At 32.7% G+C, this 23505-nt stretch overlaps 1 protein-coding gene across 2 annotated transcripts in view; it reads right to left on the reverse strand.

Annotated features, from left to right (window-relative positions):
* Positions 1 to 23505, reverse strand: part of LOC129950921 (orexin/Hypocretin receptor type 1-like) — an 80086-nt gene that overhangs the window by 15180 nt on the left and 41401 nt on the right. For both annotated transcript variants that reach the window (XM_056062875.1, XM_056062874.1), the window contains 4 exons: positions 12930 to 13077; positions 12726 to 12864; positions 6239 to 6351; positions 2195 to 2336 (listed from right to left, as the gene is read on the reverse strand). In XM_056062875.1, the coding sequence (XP_055918850.1) occupies positions 2195 to 2336; positions 6239 to 6351; positions 12726 to 12864; positions 12930 to 13077 (542 nt within the window). The remainder of the gene's footprint in view (positions 1 to 2194; positions 2337 to 6238; positions 6352 to 12725; positions 12865 to 12929; positions 13078 to 23505) is intronic.

Below are 23505 nucleotides of genomic sequence, written 5' to 3' on the forward strand. Positions count from 1 at the left end.
TAAGCTTGGGAGGTTTGAATGGCTTAGCTCTCTTTAAGTTATGAAAAAAAGAAGAAAAACTCAATTATTTTGCTTTAAAGTCACTGCTTTAATGTGGCCTGAGAAGTTTAATTGAATAGTGCAATTTGTTATATTGTAATTTGGTATATAGAAACCCACTAATTCACTTCAAACTGAGAGCTCACTTAAAAACACAACCAATCAACTCAGAATCTAGAGAAAACACATATATGGTCCACTTAGTATAAGTTAATATAAACTTTATCAAAATCGGTTTCTCACTTTTCATTTAATGTGCAAATACTTAGGATTTTTATAAATGCATATGTATTGTTATATATAGTTGTGTTCATAAAAATAGCAGTGCTGGTCACATTTATTAGATTGTCAATTATTTTAAGAACGGAAATTCTTACAAAAAATTGACAAGTTACTTACATCTAACGGTCTTTCGTTTTCATATTAGAGAGTTTTAGCTTGAAGTTATACTCTACTTTTCCCAGTGAACATCCATTATTTCAAACTCTCTGGATATGGAGTGTTCATAAAAATAGCAGTGCTTTTGATTTTATAATTAAAAAAAATCAATTTTATTATTTTTCAGCAAGTAAATATTATTAAAGTATTTGCACCATAGTAGCATATACAAAATTAATAAATATTAGCTCAAAAATAAACAATCGGACGGTCAAGATACTGCACCGAAGAAATTCGAAAACTGCGTTTGGAGGGAAAAACCTACCAAAATATTTAAGACATTCTAGGCTGCTCAGCAAAAATGGTCAGTAACGCCTTTAAATGCAAAAATAAACCGAGAATGTGAGGCCCAAAAAGGATAACTACTAAAAGAACTGACAGAAAAATTGTTCAGTTAGCAAAACAGAACCCTTCCATAGGCTATAGGTTCTAGGAAAATAAGAGATGGGCTTCCACTGTCTTTATAACGCTGTCACAATACGAAGATGTCTTTTATAAGCGAAGTTACCAGCCCAAGTCCATGCAAGGTACCATTCTTGACGAAAAGGCATGTGGTAAAGAAAATGGAGTTGCTAAAGCGCCTAGAGATTAGGTAAAAGAGAAATGGAGGAATGTTCCGTGGAGCGATGAAAGAAAAAGCGTCCTTTTTGGGTCTAAGGGTCGTCGAGAATATTTGAGAAGACCCTAAAATGCAGCATACCATACACGGTACACTATAAAAACAGTGAAGCATGGTGGAGTACAAATTATGATATGAGCTTGCTTCTCATATTACGGGGTCGGGCCTATAAATCTCATGGGGGGTATAACATTCTCGAGGAGGTTATGTTACCTTATGCTGAGGAGGAAATGCCGTTGGTTTGTGTATACCAACAAGACTATGACCCAAAGCATACGTCATAAAAGGCAAAACCATAATTTGCGCGAGTGACCCGCTCAATCCCCCGACCTCAACCCCATCACGAATTTGTGGGATGATGTTAAGAACGCAGTTCATAAAGCAAGGCCCTAGAATTCGAAATAATTTGGGAAGCAGTGTGTGATTCGTGGAACGCAATACCAGTCGAAAGGTATCGGGTTTTAGTGGACTCGATGCCACGTAGCGAAGCATCATAAAAAACAATGGTTATGCAACAAAGAACTAATTGTAAGCTTACATTTTTGTTTGTTTCATATACATTATTACAGTTTTTCTTACTTCTTATATAATAGATCAAGCACTGCTATTTTTATGAACAGCCATATATTTGAAAAAAAAAAAAAGTTTTTACTGTGACAAAGCTAACGGTAAAAAATCGATAATACTTATTTTCTGATATTATGAATAAAATATTTTAGTTTGTTATTAGAATTTTAATGAAATGTATTATAAAGTTGATATGTTTTTGTTTTATTTTGAAAGCACTGCTATTTTTATGAACACACACATAGTCGAATAAGTCTCCGTACAGCAGATTTCTTTTTGATAATTCGAGATAAAATATTTACTATTACAATATATTAAAAAGTTGAAAATCACAATGTTTTTACATGTGGTAAAAAGGTGAAGATGGAGACTAAGTTTTTTTTTCAATGTTACCACTTTGGTTCTACATTTATTCTTAATACTTAAAAAAAAACACACTAAAATTAGGCTGTTGTACTGAGACTTTTTGGACTAAATGTATGTTTATGGTAGCACAATAAATAAAAAAAAAAAATAACTATGGAAACCTACCTTAATAAATTAAATACATGCACCGGAAAGTAACAAGTTGCAAACATAACAACTACTGCAACTAACATTTTAGCGGCTTTACGTCTCGCTCTCAACTGGCCCATTGTGCTGGAATTACCAATAGTACTGTTCCCTCTGAGATCTGGAAAAATTTAAGAGTCAATTTATGTACGTATGCATTTTATATGTATATTATATATATGAAGTCTTAAAAAAGTTAATGCATTTATGAAACCATTTGAGAGCATATCATAGCAAGTGTTATAGAAAGATTATAAAGTGCTTGTTTTAATTTCTTAGATTTAGAATAAGAAATAATTGATTGAATGATTCGTGTGTTCATATATCTTCTTTTTCACATTATAGTAGCAATAATAAAAATAACTTTCCCAATGTTCCGCGAATTAAAGGCTGAGTTCAACTAGTATTTGTCGAATCACGTGTATTGCATCTCAAAATAATCAAACAATTTTGCTTAATTCACTTTTATTGGTAAACTAAACTTATAATATAGAATATATAGTACAATAGGTACATTAAATAATTTTAACCTGGTCTGACTGGCATGTTCTACTAGTCTGATTTATCTTTTTCATTTTCAACATTGGTCAAGCATTTGTTTTAAGTCAAGATGTGAAGGACACATTTATAAACACTATAACTGTAGAGTATAAGAATTTTAAAAACTTACAAAAGTCTGCAATGAATTTCTTACAAATCCTTTTCAACTCTTGCAAAAAATAACCAAAGTTATTCCGATTCTAAGGACAGAAAATAATACATTGCTCCTAGCTAGGGCCTAAGTGCTTTGAAAATATCGTAAGCAAATTAATTGATGGAAAATATTAACAACAATAATACGAATGTGTTACGTCAGAATAAAATAATAATAAAAAGAAACAGTTTAAAGACACATATTAAATTTGACACTTAAAAACACAGTTTGTCAAAATGTGGATGATACCTACAACTGTTTACTTAAATTAAATAAATGAATTGATAAATTAATACTAAAATGCATGTTTTTTAAGGTTAAGTTGTGATGAGAATGTCTTGACGACTCTTTGATGTTTTGTTACTTTCACTTACCAGATTGGTTCTAATGCGCTCTTAACGTTTGGATTGTAGTTTGTTTATGTAAAAAATATAACTTTATATTTTTTTGTCAATTCCATATACCACACAACGCAAAATATTTTTTTGTATCACAAGCCCAACAATGCTTTTACATAAATCACTTTTTTGGTCCCTCATCACAAAATCCCGCTACTTCAATAAAAAACCAACACAACTGTTTAGGGTTTTAAAGGCCGGATTCCGGAATAGAGTAAACAAACTCACCATCATATAGTATAACGCCCCATAAAACTCACCGTAGACGAAGAGAAACAATGCTAATACAGCCGGCTAAGTGCCCCCTATACACACCGAGCGGAGACTGGAATGCGAAAGTTGCAATAACAACAAAGGGCTCAGATACTTCATGGGAAAGCATGGAATTAGCAATTGCTAACGGTAAGAGATTTGTAGACTTTTGTAAAACTAGCTGTGCAACAAAATGAGATGGGTATCGACGAATAGACAAGCTTCTCCGAACTAAATTGATTACACCGCGACGACGTTTCAAAAACGACTATATAGCTACTGTAAGATTTCGGAGAAGACTTTTTCAAAGATTAACGAAAGGAGAGATAAAAAGCTCATTAAGCGGCTGCTCAAGGTGAAGAAAGAAACTAGCTTAAATCTTCATACAGCGTGAAGATGAAGAAGGTTGAACATAGCGTAAGACGTGATAACCAAAGAGCTGCAGGTATTCAGAACTCAAAACAACAGCCGGTAAAAAATATAGATGGTTCCCTGCTGATTAGCGATAGGGCTCGAAGACATTCCCACAAAAGAATGGGAAAAGGGAATGATGGTCAAGCACCCAAAAAAGGGAGACCTAATAAAGTGTGAAAATTGGAGATGTTTTTGTGTCAAAAAGCTAAGACTGCTCCGTTCAATCGTCGAGTCAGCATAAGGTGTCTTCGGAACATCTTACGGGTTTTCTGGTATAATTGTATATATAATGAAGAACTATTAAGGATAACGACTCTGGAACTCATTAACACTATTATACAAAGGCGCAAGTGGCAATGATTTGAACGGATAATGATTGCATTGCATTACGTTACAGGCAGTGCTTTTTAAAACAGTTTTGGACATTTGTCAAAAATATTCTTTAACTATGATTTTTTTCAAAAATAGTTTTTTGTCAGCGAAAAATGTTTGTAGTAATATATTTTTTTATTGGAGTAAATTGATTCGTCAATTTATGTTTTAATTGTATTTATTTTAGTGTAAAAAGTTCCACCTGTGACATAAGTTGTCAGTTGAATTATTCTAAAAAAAAATTAAAATTACCAACAATATTTTACATATACATAGTTTGATTTCAAAATCTATTTTTGCTGACGAGATTGTTACCATTTATTTTTTGTAGATTTTATTTAATTATGGAAAATGTGATTGTTGGATTTTTGTAAAAATATTTCCGAATTTTGATAACAATATTTCTTGGGAAATAAAATTAGTTTCAAGCCAATATTTCTAAATTTTGAAAAGATATTTGAGCCCAAAATCAATTTGTACCAACTTTTAGTTAGATATGTTTTTTTTTTAAGTTTTTTTTTCTGTACAAAAAACTATCCATTCGATTTTTCTTTAAATTTTACTGAGTAGTGAAAACAATATTTTTATAATATAAAATTAATTTGAAGACATAATTTCAAATTTTAGAAAAGATATTTGAGTCGAGAATCAATTTTTACTAACTTTTGGTAATGTTTTTTAGGTTTTTATTTTTTATAATAAACCTGGCACAAACCGATTTTTCTCAAAATTTGACCAGATGTCAATAACGTCATTTTTCGTTGCATACAATTATTTTGGAGGCAAAATCACTTTCAGTTCGTAAAATATTCGGAATACATACATACATTCTTGGTTGACTAAAATTTACATAAAAAGTATTTAATGACTGGCATAACAGCAAAAATTGATTTTTGTTTCCAAAGTTTTTAAATTTTGTTCATTTGCAAAAGTAAAAATCATTTTAAAAAAATAGTAGCCAAAATACACAACCACATTATCTCCCCACAAAACTCTTCTTCCCTATACCCTACCTAACCAGAAGTAATCCAACACAACTGACAAATCACCGAAGAAATTAAAAGTGTTTATGTCTTTAAGAATTTTAATTTTGCACAGTTTACTTTTGGTTTTGTTACTGTCTCTGAAACATTGACATACTAGGTATGGACTGCTAGTTGATTCATGTTCAAATAGAAAGTCTGCCTTAAAAATGGTTCCACGTATTTAGCTATTCTACCCTTGTAAACTTGGTGGAAATACTAATAATTAATTTTAAAATGTAAGTTTTTGTTTCGACAAGCTTTTTTATAAAGAACCTAAAGTTTGAAAAAATAAACAAAATACAAAAATCAACGCAAACGGTGGCTTTAAACATTCCATGGCTGCAGGCGAAGGTTGCTCATGCCCTGCTTAAATATTCATGACTGTTTGAACTCAGATATCAAAATAATATAAAGATTATAAATAAACTAAAATAACGAAATATACTCATTTGCTTCTCTGCCTTTTCGTGCAAATTCAGGAACATAATAAAAAACAATTGCTAAGTTTACAGCACTTCAGAAGTTTTACAATTATACGAACTCAGCACATGTCTAGTAAAGGGACATTTTTTAAAGTTATTGGCAAGTGTTGTTTTTCTTAATCTAAGGACAATTATATTTGTTTTTCTGAACATGAACAATAATCGTATAATCTTGTTTGATGAAGAGAAAGGGTAGCTGGTATGTACTGTACAAAAATGCATCAGGCGGGGTTGGAAAACGTTGTAAGCTTTTTTAATTTATTTAATTTTCTCCATACACAACTGTTTATATAAATATTTCTAGTACAAGGTTTACAACACAAACTTTGACACATTTGGAATTTCATTACTAAATCAAAATTAGAATACGAAAACAAAGTACTTACGTCCGCAAGTGTATTGTTGAGTTCGCGATTCTCTGTGGCCTGGTATTGTATCAGATTTCCATAGAATTCGCACTATTTTAAAATAAGCAATCATCATCAGCAGGAGTGGAAGTCTAAAAGTAAGAAAATAAGTTTAAATTTCACATTGAAAATATTCTTGCTTGTTTTTTTTTTTTCAATCATAACACTTTAGGAAATTATACAAACTAGGATGCATAAAGCAAGGGTGATTTGCGGTAAGAGATCAATTTGAAATTTTACATGCGATAATACTCAAATTATTATGTGATTAGTTGTGCTTAGTACCTATCACAACAAAACCATGATACTTTTAACCTAATTTAACATTTGTGTGCAGTATGAATAGACTTTTCATCCTCTATCCATCAGCTCAAATAATTCTTTTTTAGAACTTGTTTTTTGCAGTTCAAAAATTCTCACGACCTAAAAAACTTACGGTTCGAAAATAAATGTACGAATATTATCACCATCAAGCCATCATATAGAAGTTATGTCCTTACAATTATAATGCAAGTAGTTTGTGAGTTATACGAGAAGACCTTTTACTCTGATCTTAAAAAAATATTGCAATCAGTGTATTACTCAGTTTAAGTAAAAACCCTACGAAAAGCGTTTGGATGGGAAAGCCAATTTTGAATATCCATGGACTTCTTCAGGAATTGGATTTGGTCGCTATATTACATCGATAGTTACGTGGATTACATACTTCATTCTTTGTGGAATAAGATTTTTTATCCCGAATAGGAAAAAACCCATCAGACCAAAAGAAAACTCATGTTTCGATTCGAGCTGTAAAGAGGTTATTGTAGGATCGAAGCTGTGATTTTCCGGATAATCATTCATAGCCAATCCACTGATAAAACGGAAATAAATTTAAACAAGCTAGATATACCTGTAATTGGCACACTTTTGACGCATTACAGTTTTGCTGCTAATAAATATTTCTGGGCTTTTATAAAAAAATTTGCGTAGCACCACGTCATCTACTTTTCCTACGCTCGTTTTCAATGATGCTCTTTTTTTTAAGGTCTATTGATAAAGCCAATTCCTTGCAGCACATATGCTATTAATTCTGAGAGCGTTAACGATTCTATACGATCAACTTTTGTCCAATTGTACTAACATACGTTACTTTTTTCTAAGATACTGAAAACGCGGATCAATTTTTTACGAAATATATTGAAAAACGAAAGCAATATGTCTGCTGGTGATATCATGGTATAGTTTTGGAGAAAGTAAGATAATTACAATTGTTATTTCAAAGGCATATGACAGTTTATCGAATCTGATATCCTCAAAATAAACACTGGTTTGCCCAAGGCTCTGTGGTGTTTCCCACGCTCTTCGTTATTTTTATAAATCATCTTCTGTCTGGAACTTTTATCCCACTTTATTGTTTCGATGACGAAAGTACCTACCCAGTACCAACGCTCTTCCTTGTTTTTATAAATGATTTTTGTCTCAATTGTTTCGAAAGTATACTATCAACGAGAGCGGATAACCAACTCATAAAATTCTGATATTTACAGCATTGTTCAATAGAGAATCAACAAGTATGCAGAATTGAATGGCTCTGTTAAATAACTCCCCAAATACAATTTGTATTGCATTTTGAAATAATTGCTTCAATTTAAAAGGAAAAGCTATGTTGTTTTGAGAAATAAGACCAACGTATGTTTAACCAAAGGGAAAGCATAGTAAGTAGAACAGTGAGGTATGTGTGCAACCCCTACTAACCACATTATAGGATTTGAGGTAGATGTATTAGGTGTATGCAAATTGCTGTGCATTAAAAACTAAGGTAATGCAAATTGTGTACACTTTATCATTTTTGTTTAACTCAAGTTTTTAAAATGTAAACGAAATTTTGTATATACCCAACCTACCCCAACTCCAATAAAAACAACTCAATGTTTATTCGAGGTAATGCTGTGTGTAAACCAAATTTTAAAAGTTAAGTAAAACAATGTAGATTATTTCGTTAGTATGTCTCCGTTTTTCAGCTCTTATACGGAACTATATTTAACAAATAAGGTGTAAAAACAAAGAGATTTTTCCGTAGACTATCCATATTAATTTTTGTAGTACCCGTAGCATGATGGTTAGTGCGTTGGACTATCATGCAAGGGGTCTTGGGTTCAATCACTGCCTGTTCTACCTAACTTTTTCATGGGTACTGCCTCTTTCGAGGAATTGACAAATCATCCAAGAGTAATTCTTGTCTTAAAAAAGTGTTTTCTCAAATAAGTAGGTCGGATTTGGCAGATAAGCTGTAGGGCACTTCCATCCCTGACAACATTACTCGCACACAGGAATGGTTGAGAGTTGTAAGTCACTAGGCCCTGGTTCTTCATGGACTGTTGCGCAAACTCATCCTGGAAATGAAAAACGGAAACAATTGTTTCTATGTTCAACTAGTTCATTCATAGCTTTTTCCTTCGGATAGCTTTATTTTAATTTCATATTAAAAGAACCAGGATGGAAAATAAATTATTTGAAGATAAGAAAAAGGGAAAACATGTATGTTTAATTTATAAAGCGATCGCCTATTGGTTGTGTAGTTAGGAAGGTGTCTAAAACGAATAAGGAATAGTTCATTGGCGTGATCAGCTTTATGCAGATAGATAGATAAAGACATGCCTATAATGATAATGAAGGAATGTTATTGGAAGGTAGAAGGTACTGACTACAATCCAATCACATTCCTTATTTCCTACAAGCTTTCAGCGCAAACATGGAGTTATAACGTTCAGAAAAAAAAACAAGCATACGAACAGGTACAAGAAATTGAAAGTTATTCTTTTTAGTTCTCAATATCGATGTATAGCATTGTCAAATTATTAAATAAATATCCTTCAAGCGAAAAAAGTAATTCTCTATTAATTCGTCTTGAAAAATCCCCCACATGTCTTAATTTAAATGCTATACGAACACAAGAATGACTAAAATACGATAAAAACAGTATTTAAATTTAACAGTACGTTTGAAATAGGGCTCAAGGGTACACTGATAACTAGTTTTTAAGAAGCTTTTATCCTCAATGTTTATTCTTAACACCTGAGTATCAAATACAAAACACAACAAGAATATATTTTTTTAGGAAATGTAAAGATTGTTTTATAAAATTTATATCATTGAGTTTTTTAAAAAGATTTAAAGGGGTTTCGAGTTATAAGTTTTTCAAAATTTTTATTAAAATGTCAATAAAATGAAAATAGTGTTTTTTTTTTTAAATAAAAAAAATTATATTTGACCGTACTGTCACATTGTTCGTTTAACCTCCCGAATACCTCGACAAAAAAATTAAAATTCAATTATTTATTGGTTTATAGCAATACAAAAAATACTGGATTGGGCTCCAGTAGTAATTTTGGTTTTGTTTTGGACACAGTTCTGTTTTGTACGAAACTAAAACTTTGTATTGTATTTAATCCCATGATTGATCTGAAAACTTTTTTGTATCCTATGACCATAAAACGAATACATTTAAACTTTTCAATTTCATTTTTTTTTGGTTTCTGTTTCTGTTTCTTAAATATATTAACTACAATAACTTTTTTTTCTCATTGGGCACAGTTCAATAATATTATCAGTTGGTTTCAACCAGGTTTCAAACCAAACCTTTCGACGGTGGATCCAATATTTGCCTTAATATATATATATATATAAAAACACGTTTTTATTGATTTTAAGGCGGCATTTGACACTTTAAACTGAAGTTATTTACTATATAAACTCGAAGTAATCGGGTGACACTTCAGCTTCAAATAAATAAGGTCAAGGTTATGCTATTATGGGATCTAAAAATTAATTCTACAAAATCTAAAATACTGACATTTAGATACAAAACTCGGTCTGACAGAAAGTCGAGGACCTGGACGTTGGCACCGGCATCGAAGTTGTCAAGAATTTAAAAATTGGCAAGAACTTGCTTTGGTACAAATAGTTCCTTTTCAATTTAAGTACAATCAATGTAGCAGAATTTATTTTGTATGGTGCATTACAAAAGTAGATGAACAAAGGTATCTAATGTATATTGATAAGGCTAGGAAGTTTTCCTCTAGGACTATATACTCGTATACAGCTTTATATTTAAATCTAGGTGAACAGTAGCTGTAATCACATCCCTGTCCACACACGGTCTTTGATCTTTTATCCGCGTTGAATGATGACTACTCAGCCAGTCCCTATGGTATTCTTTCGATTGTATTAAAAATTATAGAAATGCTTTGGTTAAAGGCCTTATTCAAACTTTCTCTAAAAACAGGCAAATCTAACAGTATATGGAAGATGTCATTTCTAACACAAATCAAACGCTTTAGAATATGGTTATCAAGTTGACTGTGTATATACTGACTTTCTAAAGCTTTTGACCAACTTAGCTACGGAATTATTTTCTAAGCTTGGATCAAAGCGTACCTTGAAAACAGATCCTATGAGGTAAAATTTAGAAATTGTCTTTCTGAACCTTTTGTTGCTAAATCTGGCGTTCCCCAGGGAAGCCATCTTGGTTCTCTTCTGTTCATCCTGTCTATTAACGACGTATCGTCATGTCTACGCTCAAGTGAAGTTCCTATTTTTGCTGATGACATGAAAATTTTTAAGATAATAAAGTCCACCCATGATCGTATCCTTTTACAAGCCGACATTAATAGTTTCACATTTTGGTGTGGGAAAGATAGCCTTGCCCTCAACCCTTTAAAATGCCAGACGATAACTTTCACTAAGAAACGATTCGTTAGTGTATTTGATTATTGTATATCACATCAAAAACTCTGTCGCGTCTAAAAATTTAAATATTAAGGTGTTTATTTCTTTTCCAACATAGAGCTTACACATCACAATTATTTTTTTGTCAATACGTTCTATACTTGGTTTTATAAAACGCTGGACAAAGGAGTTCAATGTAACTCTTTCTTTGTACAATTTCCATGTTCGTCCTCATCTTGAATATGCACCGCAAGTATGGACTCCTTGTTACGAAATTTATAGAAAACATATTGAATCAATTCAACATAATTTCATTCGCTTTGCCCTAAAGGGTCTTCCTTTGCCTCCCTATGAACATCGTATTAAGCTTGTTCAACTGCAATCTCTCCATCAAAGGCGTGTTAATAGTGATTTAATATTTCATTATTTATTCAATTTTAAACGTATTGGCTTCCAATGAACTAATTATGGGAAGAATGAAGCTTTAAGTCGAATGAGCATTTTATATAACTTAAACTGTTCATCGATAGATTTAATTTAAATAAGGTGGGATTAAAATCATTGTTTAGAACCAGTGCTCCCACTACCGTAAACGTTTTCATTTAATTTTTGTTCTGTATTAGTTAAATGTTAATTATATTTTGTATTATGTGGGTGTGTTACGCTATAATTCCATAATTTTTTACTAACAACTAACACATGCCCTTATGATGAGCTCTGATCGTAGTTTGAAGCTCGCTATAAGCTAACCACTTTCTGAAAATTCTAAATGTAAAAAAAAAATTGCTTTAGAAGGTATCTTTCTGCTTCTGATATGAGTCTTATATTTAAAGTCAGAACAGACATTTTTGAACCTAATTTGAGACCATATCGAAGTGATATTAACCCTATTTGTGGATTGTGTAACTTAAATCGAAATGAAAACGTCTATCATTTCTTAGCGATATTTCCCATTTTGCAAGAAATTCGCAGTCTTTATTTCAATAAAAGTTATTTTTCTTAGGACGAATTTGTCAGTATCCTCAGTTTAGAATATAGATAGAAGTTGTTGGTTCGATTTATTTCTCAAGACAATAGTTATACATTCCGTATACAACTTTTTTTTAGCTAAACTAAAAGCCCCTCAAATTTAAATTAACTATCCCATTTCTTATTTTTGCTTAACTAAGAGCCCTGCATTGAAGATCTTACATTTTTTTTAGTTTAACCATAGTTTTTAAAATGGTAACAACAGTAAAATTTTTAACATTTCTTTCACATAAAAAGAATAAGTACAAATTAAAATAGTCCTTTTTTCTCTTTTTTCCTGATAACAGTACTCGCACACAGAAATGGTTGAGAGGCGTAAGTCACTAGGCCCTAGTTCTGTTGCGCCACAAAAAAAATTAAATTATTCATTGTCTAAATTTGTATATAATGTTTAATTTACTGAGCAGACAGCTTGAAGTCCATGATTTATACTTTTTAATACAAAGTTGTATCTATTTATTATTATTTTAATTAACTTCTACATAATGTACACATGTTTAATGCTTTGTTTTGCTTGAGTCAAACTCCTATTGTACATTCTATATTGAAATATTTTTTTCCGGGAGCGCGTGTGCAACCAATGTGTCAAATTTTTGAATTATACATTTTTGCTTTTTTGTGTGACTCTAAATCAGGAAAGACTCGATTTAAACTCGCACAAAAAAGCATCAGATATACTACAAGAATTGCTTATAACGACTTACAAATCTAAATAAAATCCACTTACACATATAGCAATATTAGTTGCGTTATATAAAAATTCATCTCTGTTCGTAAGTCCCATGTTGTACCACATTGAGTAAACAGCACCGATTCAAACCTTAATTTAGGCTTCTTGAGGTGTAACGCGAAGAACTCCGGTATATCTTTAGAGTAAATATACATATATATTGTTATTCCTTATTTAAAGATTGAATATATGTTAACCCACCTGAGAGCAGTGCTATAATCCATATAAATGAAACCGAAGCAATTGCGCGACTTATTTTGGTCCTGTATCGAAGAGGAAAACATATAGCATACCATCGGTCCAGGGATATAAACGTTAGTGTGAGAACGGAGACAGTAACAGATACAGTCTGTAAAAGGAAAAAAGAATACTCAATAAGACGTTATTTACTTTTTCAGAACACTATGTATGTCAAAATGGGATTAATTTTATGTTGCTCTATTTTTCAAATATCATGAAACTGCTTTGGTGAATTTAAATCCGCACTTTTAAGTCCACACTTTGTATTTATATTAACGTGTATCTTTACACAGCAATGGATTTCTAAGTGCAAGCTTAAGTCTAGTATGGTTTTAAAATTGAATCATGTGCCTTTTTTACAAATTTAAATCTCAAGAGACCTACGATTTCTTGCAACGGGTCTTATGAGAAGATTCTGTAGGTTCTTACTTAAAATTTAATATGAAAAGAACTGAAGAGTAAAAAAAATGAAGATTATGAACTGAATGAATGACTTGAATGTTAAAGTTACATAATGCATATGATTATAGAGGAGACTAGATGTACATATCTAGAAAAAGGAATGTGCAATTATTTTTTTTAAGTGATTGACATTCGCAGTTTTGATAATTATATTTTTTAAATTTCCCTTGTTACTTTTGTCACATGTGTCGGCCATAATTTAGAAGTTTTGGGACCAAAGTGAACGCAATTATTAAAGTTAATTAAAATAATACTTATATTATTTTCTTATTCTTAATTAAGAACATTACATACAAACAAATGCAGGTAATATTCATACATTGCTTAAAAACCTTAAAATAATAATTGAGAATATAAGCAAATTATTAAAAATAGGAAGGTACTAGAATCGAAAGTAATTAATAAAAAAAATAATTTCTATTAACACACGAGCAATGCATCTAGGTGAGGTCCTCTCAATGCAGGTGTGAGTAAGAGACGGACTAGCATCATTATAAGTTTGCCGAATTTTATTGAGGGAAAATCGCTTTTGTCCTTCTTTTCCTTTGAAATCGGAAAAGCCATCATTTCATTTCAAACTTACAAAGTACAATTTAGCATCCCAATTATAAGAACAAAATATAAAACAAATTTTGCAGCGTTCTATAATTATACAATACATTTTCTTTCACAGTCTTTGATAATTCGGGAGTGGAATCATCTTTAATTTTTTTAGCTACCATTCTCGGGTTTAATTCGCAATTGCGCGCCTCTTAATCTTCTTGGCTTTTATTCTTGTTTTTCTGAATGCAAACAAATTGAACTGGACCCTTAAGATAAGATTCCAACCATTTCAAAAACTCAGAATGAAAACCAAATGTTTTAATTTCTTTATTAAAATAGAGTGACTTACTCAAATGCCTTTGGAAAATCGGTATAAATTACATCAATTTGATGTACTTCGTCGAGATTATTTAAAATGAAATTGGAGATAATAGAATGATTCGTTGTTATTGATCTTCCTGCAACGAAACCATGTTGTGACAGTGAAATGTGTTCCTTAACTAAAAATTTTAGTTTTTCTCGAAAAGTTTTTGAATACACGACAATTTAAAAATTGGTTCGAATATGATGATTTCCATGCTGGAAGAAATTCGCCGTTCTTTAAAGAGCTATTAAAAATTAGGAAAAGCGGTTCAGCAGCACATTTTTAAGAACAATAGGTGGAATTTCGTCTGGACCTGGTTTATTGTCATCATTTAAACTCAAGAGACCATCTTCAATTTCGGAAATATTTCATTTAAAAAACAGCCAATATCTGGCTTATATTCAAAAGACAAATATTCGGCTGCCCATGCTGAACTTACATTCGAATTAGCATAACTAGATTCAAAATAGTGTGGGAAGGAATCGCAAATACATGATAAATTTGAAAATTTTGAACCAGGGTAATTCATAAACCTGGGAATACAAATCGAATTTTTTTTTCTCTTGATGACTGACTTTCTATTTTTTTAAGTTAGATTCAATTGATACAAAATAATTTTAAAATAAAAATTTGTTAGAACATCGATTTCTCGTTCCAATTGGATATAAATATTTTTTAGTTCACCTTATTTTTCTGCTATCCGTAAACGTTTATAAGCCTTGTTTTTTCTATTGCTTAAGTTACTTAGCTTTTTATTGAACCAAGGGGGCTTGGAGTTTGTTTTAATTTCCACTTAAGAAACATACATACATATGTATCAATTGCCAATTTCAGGCTTTCAATAAAAAAGTAGTAAAAATGTAATAAATTCAAAAAAAATACTCACGCCACGGAATTTGCACCATGTAACTCGTTATGCCTTCGAAATTAATTTTTTTGTAATTAAGTTTTAATTTCACACAATTGATAGATTTGATAAAATCATAAATCGATTTATTTACAGATATATGTACATATGTATGTATGTAGCTATGAACAATTAATTTGGATTATGTCATAACTTGCAAAAGTATCAATTATTTCACATTCAAAATCTTACAAGAGATGCACATAGTTCCTCAAGAATAATTATGTACATGTTTCGATTTAAGCTTTGTAAGATAAAATTCATAATTTTTTATATGCACTTTATAAAGATCTAGTGGGCTTTTAAGCGGAATATAACACACAATAACAATCTCTGTCAGTGATATTCAGAGATTTAGATGCTTGAAGAGTCAATTCTTTATTCTTATTGTTATCGCTGCTTTCCCGCGGCACGAATGTCTTTATTTGAACAAAGTATGACCATAAACACGAATCCATGAGGATTGAATATTTTGCGGCTGAGATACTTAGTTTAATTGTAACGAATTTAAGCTTAGATGCATCAATAACTTTTTTAACCAACGCATACAACATTTGAAATGGTTTGGTTAAATATTTGTTTTCTGAGAAATGTGATTTAGGCTTAGTGTCTCTACTAAATTTTGATGAGTGAATAGTCAGGGAGAGCACATAGAGTAGCCGAAGACTCAGTAGCAATTATTTTTTTAGATTGAACTTCTGTCCATTCAGAAGTATTTTTTAATACGCCAGGTTTTTCTGATATGATGAAATTAAGTTCGGATGTTGAAGCAGATGATTTTATAACTTTGAGCTATTTCAGGCTCTTCAGGTATATTAAGGGGGAAAGGTGGAAGCGGTGGTGAATTATTTGAGAACACTGATTTAAGAGCACTTAGATCATTTTTAATCTCTCTAACACTCAGAGAAAGATCGTGAAAATTATTGATGGATGTACTAGAGAGGTTTATATTCACACAAGAATTGCATTTTCAGAATAAATTACGATTGATTAATGATTTATGAGTGTCATCGGGTAGATCAATACAATTTTTGTGAAAATGACGACCGCAGCAAAAACCGCACTTAGAACAAATTGTAGACATTTTGGAAATCAATCTACAACCTCAGAGAGAGGTTAGTCGAAGACTTAAATGAATCAGTGATGATATTATCACAAATCAATTACAATGTTCTACATTTTATACTGTCTAGAAACTATAGAGCAAAATGTAGGAGCGCCAGCTCAGAGATGGGAGCAGGAGTTCAACTCAAGCCTTACGGTGAGTGATACATATACGGAGAATATTGATATGATATACATATCTTGTTTTAACAATACAAGACAAAATTGGGATTAAAGCTATAAATTCTACGCGGTTTTTTACTCCCCATGTTTAGGTCGGAATTTAATGAGCTTATTATATTTTGTCCTTGCAGTTCTACATCCCAAAAGGGGGGATGTGGGTCTGAAAACGAATATGAAAGGCTGGAAGCACTAACGTCCGCGAAGCAACTAACTGCCTTAGAATTGCAGACAAAATATCATTTATGAAAATAAGAAAACAGAGCTCTGGGCAAAACAGTATTTATTTTGTGGTTCCAGACTTAAAATCTTCAAATACTACTTGTATTGAACGGTCCGATCTGAAATTTCCAATCCAACAAAGGAGGGATTCATTTGAACCAAAGGCACGCATTTTCGATAAGAATGCATTCTAGGTAGCTGTTACATATTTATAGTACATATACATGTACGTCACTGATCACCCAATAACTTACATATATATATTATTACCTATGTGTACATACAGCCTTATATTTCTGACGTTTTGTCATTACATTTTCAGTTCTCGAACAAGTCAGACCAAGTAAAAATTAATTTAATTCTTATTGTACAATATATTTTATTATAAGTTTAGTTTTCAAATAAAGTGAATTACGCATAATTGTTTATAATTATTCCAAGATGTAATAAAATGGCGACGAGAAAATAAAAATAATTTGCAAAAAAAAAAAAAAAAAAAATTCTAACCAAAAAAAAAATGCAACTCGTTAAAATAGCTGATGCGCAAATTGAAAAACTCGTGAGACTTGTTGCTGATTTGTACACGCTCCAAACAAACGCCAAAGTAATTCCATAGAGCACCCCAACATTGAGTGCACATGGGTGCAAATTTATATTCAACCTTGAGGAATTAATGCTATCCTGAAGACGTAAATAGCCTCACCTTCGACAAGATTGTAGAAATTCTTAGTGCTCATTTTATGGCAACAAAAAATAAATTCGATTTCGGCATTTGAAGAGCGTCTGAGGGCAGGTGCAAGGTTTTGTGAATTCAGCACATTCCTTGATTATTCTCTAATTGTCCAGTTTATTCATGGTGTTAATTATTAATTTAATAAAAGTCACATTGCAGCCCTATGCCGCCAAAGTAAAGCGCAGACAAATAATAACACAACTAACACAAATACAAGCAATGGAACTACTGCAACTTCTAGCTGTTCAGATGGAAATTCAATTAAGATAGTAAAATTTCAACAATTTCTGATAATACAAATTCAATAGAAAAACTGCTATACAAGACTTATTTAGCGAAACTGCAGGTACCATGACGGGACCACCAGTTGGCGAACACTTCAAAACCGACGTGCAGCCAGTTTTTGCAAGAGCCCGACCTATTCCATATTCGCTTCTTAATACATATTCTAGAAATATATAAAAAATAAAAAATATATATAGAAATAGATACAAACTTCAATCCGGATTCTACAAGAAAGTCACTCATTCCCGATGGGAATCGCCAACTCATGTTGTAGTCAAGGGAAATAAAATACGTATCACTGGTGATTACAAATCAATACTCAACCCACAGCTGATCGTCGATTAACATCCAATATCCAAAGCAGAAGATATTTTCAATAAAGTACGTGGAACAAAAGTTGTTGTTGATTGGATATAACAGATGCATTTATGAGTTTGCCGTGCAGTGAAGAATTTTCTTAAGCGATGACACTAAATACACCTTCTCATGGACTTATTCAACCAACAAGGGCACAGTATGGTGTTGCAATTATACCAGCTGTATGGCATCGTAGGACAGAAGAAATCACACATGGTCTTAGAATACAATCTTCTTCGATGATTTCTTGGTTTTTGCTGATATTGTTGACGAGCTTTTGATAGCTTTGGAAGCTACATTCGTGAGATTGCATCAATTTGGACTCAAACTACGACGTTCAAAGTGTGCACTACGACGTTCAAAATGTGCTTTCCTTATGGAATCTGTCGATTTCTTAGGACATCGTATCGATGGCGTAGGGATTCACAAACTGTACAAGCATTTTCCTCAATACAAGAAGCCCCCCAGCCTACAACAGCAGCAGAACTTGCCTCTTTTACTTGCTGTTGATGCTAGTCCTGTTGGTTTGGGTGCAGTGCTATTCCACAGAATGCCAGATGGTCGTTAACGCCCAATTGCATACGCTAGCAAATCACTGAATTGAACCAAACGTGCCTACACACTAATAGACAGAGAAGCTCTAGCTATTGTGTGGGGAGTGACAAAAATTTTGTCAATACCTTTAAGGAAGGAAATTTATAATTATCACATTATTATTATATCGATTAGGCTGGCCCAGTGCAGGGTAAATACTTGCTTATCATAGTCGACTCTTATTCCAAATGGACTCAAGTGAAACTAACTTCATCTATTACTGCCGAAGCCATATGTAAAATTTTAGAAGAAGTCTTCTCAACGTTTGGGGTTCCTACTACCATAGTTTCGGACAACGGTCCTCAATTTTGTTCGGAGACATTTCAAGAATTCTTGAAAATACAAATCGTACGATATGTGCAAACTGTTAAAAAATCTCTTCTACTATCTGGAGCAAATTCAACTAACCTTCAACATTGCATCAACAAATTTCTGATTCAATTCCATAAAGCACCTAATCAGACGACTGGACAACCTCCATCATTACTCTTTTTGGGTCGAGTAATGAGATCACGTTTAGGTTGCTTACGACCGGAACTAAAACTTCTTAGGAAAGCAGCAAGCTGAAAATCTTCATCAACCAAGATCTTTCGAACCAAAATAACAAGTGATGTTCCGTTCATATAGTTCTTCAAATTCTCCTTGGTTAACGGGTACGATAGTTACTAAACTTGGAAGCCTACACTATGAAGTTGAATACAAGGGAGTTCGACATAAAAGACACATCGACCAGCTCAAGGAATATACTTCAATGATTCGAAATTCTAATCCAGATGTTAATTTAGAAAGGCGAGTTAGTTTCTGCGAAGATTCGACAAGTCCAAATCCAGCTCCAGTGCCATCTACTCCACCTGCAGTCACAACTAGTCAATAGCAGAGACAAATACGAAACATACAGGCAAGGTCTCCAACAGTCATACCTCGATGTTCCGGAAGAATTCGAAGAATCTCATTGAGATACTCACCCTCACGAGTGGGGAGATATTGTTACATATTTATAGCACATATACATGTACGTCACTGATCACCCGATAACTTACATATATATATTATTACCTATGTGTACATACAGCCTTATATTTCTGACGTTTTGTCATTACATTTTCAGTTCTCGAACAAGTCAGACCAAGTACAAATTAATTTAATACCTATTGTACAATATATTTAATTATAAGTTTAGTTTTCAAATAAAGTGAATTACACTTAATTAATTTCAAGATGAAATAGTAGCAGATCATGAATTTAAAATAGTTCAATCCTTCAAAAACATTGGATTAATAGTATAGAATGTAGCATAATGTCTATCAAGGCTTTTTAAACCCAGAAACATTCTAAGCTGCTGTTGTGCAGGACTACGCGCGATGGTTATGCCAGTACTCACATAAATAAAATAAATTGGGTGGCGCAACAGTCCGTTTTAGAACTAGGGCCTAGTGACTGGCAACTCTCAACCATTCCTGTGTGCGAGTACTGTTGTCAGGGATGGAAGGGACCTACAGTTTTAAGCCGAATCCGAACGGCAAATTTGAGAAAGCACTTTTCATGACAAGAATTACTCTTGTAGAATTTGTCAATTCCTCGCAAGAGGCAGTACCCGTGAAAAAAACTGTAGGTGGCATAGGCAGGGATCGAACCCAAGACCTCTCGCATGACAGTCACACGCACTTTTTTTTTTTTTTTTTCAAATTCATTTTTATTTATTCCATCTTAAACCTATCTTAAAGCTAGACAAAAATTCATAAAACTAGCCTAATTATCCATAACTTACAACTAACTTAATGGTCCCATACGGACACTCTAAGTTAAACTATAACACTTAAAACTAATGCCTTTCGGCCCTAAGATCTATTTTACTTCATTTAAATTTCATTTCATTTATTTTTGTATTTATTAGAAAATTTGAACAAAAAACTAATATCAATATCCTTTTTTATTTATTTTTACTTACAAACTACTTAAAGTTAGGTCCTTAAATAAAACTTAAAACTAACTTAAACTACCTATTCTACCTATAAACTACTTAAAACTAGAACAACCACAGCAGCAAATCTAACATTTTTTGTTTTTATATTTTATTGTCTTCTTTGTACGTTTTTTATTTTTTTTTTGTTTTTTTTTTGTTTTTATATTCCTTGTTTTTCTTTTAATTTTTTTATTTTTTTTTTTTTATTTTTTTTGTGCCACCATGCCTATTCTACTTAAAACTAAACCCTAAAACTATAAAACAAGTATGTAAGCCGGCCAAGGCTTAAAAACCCCATCCCGACTACCCACTATCAAGTGCCGATTGAAGCCACCAAAACTGGTTCTCCTGCTTCACCCTATCAGTTCGGTCCCGTTCGGACACAGCCCTACTGAACCGAAGGAGCTCTGCTCCGCATTGTGCCATGACGTCCCGATTGTACAGGAGTCGCCTATCCACGGTTCTTCGTCTGACGTGGTAGATTAACGGAACTGCCAATCTATCCTGTATCAGACCGCATCTATCTAAAAAGAGGAATGCCTCTGGGGGAATGAAGCCGCTCAAGCGTGCACTCTCAAAATACTCGTCGTTCGGATAGAACGCCTCGAAAATTAAATTGTTGGTCGAAGACATAGCTCTTGCAATGTGACCTCGAACGAGTTTTATCACGAAATTGTCAATTCTGTTGATTCGAGCCCCGTTGTATAGGACCTCGTTTGAATAGTAATGCACATAAAAAGATTCGGCTGTTCGATATAAGCCGGTACAGCGTCGTAAACACTGCCGCTCGAACACCCGAAACTTCTCCATCTGGGAAGGGGCAACGTTGAACCACACAGGACAACCATAAACGATCATTGGCCGTATGAGGGCCATGTAGCAAATTACCTTCACTCTGGAGTCAAGCCGACTGCTAAAAAACAGCCGTTTCGTCAGAGCGAAGGCTCCTCTGGCACTGGTCAGAGCAGCATTTATATGTCTGTCGAAATATAAATACTGATCTAACCAGATACCGAGGTACTTCACTACACTTTTGCTCGCTAATGGCTGCCCGTGAAGATCAACGATGACCATCTTGCACCAATTTTTACACGTATCCCTCGTGGCCCTAGCCAACGGAGTCCGGAACAGAATTGTCTCTAATTTCTGGACATTTATTTTCAGTTTCCAGTCGTCGCAATATCGCTGAATCTTGTCGAAATCACGCTGCAAGAGAATTCTAATAACCTCAACCTTTCGGGCCGTTCTGTACGCAATTAGATCATCGGCGTACGCAATTGCCTTTGTAAAGGTGCGTGTCCATTTGAGAGTTCTTCTGCTAGTTAACTCTCGATAGCAACTCTCGGGAGACTGTCCATTTGAGAGCCAAATTTAAGAAATTTTGCTATCGCGAGCTCTCTGGTAAAATATTGAGAGTTTTCTTGCTGAGAGTACTCTCATAACCGTGTCCACTTGATAGATTTCTTCTGCTAGCATATTATCAGTTGGCCGCGTATTCTATCCACACTGATAACTTCCAATCCCGTCTGTCGATTTGCCTTGCTTAAATAGTCTGTAGGCTTTCGTGTTTTGTTAAAAAGTTGTAAGTTGAATTATTCTAAAAGATTTAAAAATTACTAACAACATTTTGCATTTGATGAAATAGTTTGATTTTAAAATCTATTTTTGTGAACGAGATTTTTAATTGAAAAACGATTTGTTCCAATTTTAGCAGCATTTTAGTTTAGTTTTAGTTTAGTGTTTATTTCATCAAACAAAGTTACAATGCTTTAGTGATTACTCGATAATAAAATAATAATAATATACGTACAAAAATCAATAATGAATAAAAAACAATAAATAAATAAATAAATATATATTAAACATTTCCACCATTAAGGTTTCTCAAAATAACGAGTAAATTGTTTTTAAATGAAAATCTACCAAGACAAAAGTCGATCATATCGCAAACAGAATTGGATTCTTTTAAGCACCTGGTCAATGGTTCATTAGCAGCATAATTTGTTCTGTGGAATGGAATGTTAAATAAATTTTGGTTTCTAAGCATCCTCGCAGGAACATTGAAGTTAATTAAGCTCAAAATTTCCGAACAATCAATATGATTAGTTAAAACATCACGAATAAACATAACTCCAGAAAACTTTATACGAATATTAAGAGGCAAGATTCCAAATAATTTACACCTTGTTTCATAGGAAGGCATATCAATGCTCCAATGAAGCCTTTTTACTAATACCCTTGTAAAGCGTTTTTGAATTTTCTCAATTCTAAAAGAGTGAACTTCGTACAAAGGGCTCCAAATAGTATTGCAATACTCAAGAGTAGATCTAACAAACGCAAAAAAAAGACATTTCAATGTGTGAGGATCACAGAATTCCTTTGAATTGCGCAAGATAAATCCTAACATAGAATTACCTTTGGCAACTAAAAAGTCTATATGTTTTAAGAAATCAAGTTTTTGATCAAAAATTATCCCTAGATCTTTTTTAAAGGTTACTATAGATAAAAAGATATTATTTATACTATAGGAAAAATTAATTGATGTACGTTTTCGACAAAACGTTATACTTTGACATTTAGCAATATTAAGGTGTAAGGAGTTAATCCAACACCAATTTGATAATTTTTGAAGATCTTCTTGCAGCAATATGCAATCTTGTTCAGATTTTATACACCGAAAGATTTTCAAATCGTCTGCGTACATTAGACATCTAGAATTTAAGAAAACATTGGGAATGTCATTGATAAATAACAAGAAAAAAAGCGGACCGAGATGGCTTTCTTGTGGAACACCCGAGGTAACATTGATAGGCGATGAAAGAA

Source organism: Eupeodes corollae, chromosome 3, assembly GCF_945859685.1.
Source record: "Eupeodes corollae chromosome 3, idEupCoro1.1, whole genome shotgun sequence".
In the NCBI taxonomy this organism is placed as follows: domain Eukaryota; kingdom Metazoa; phylum Arthropoda; class Insecta; order Diptera; family Syrphidae; genus Eupeodes; species Eupeodes corollae.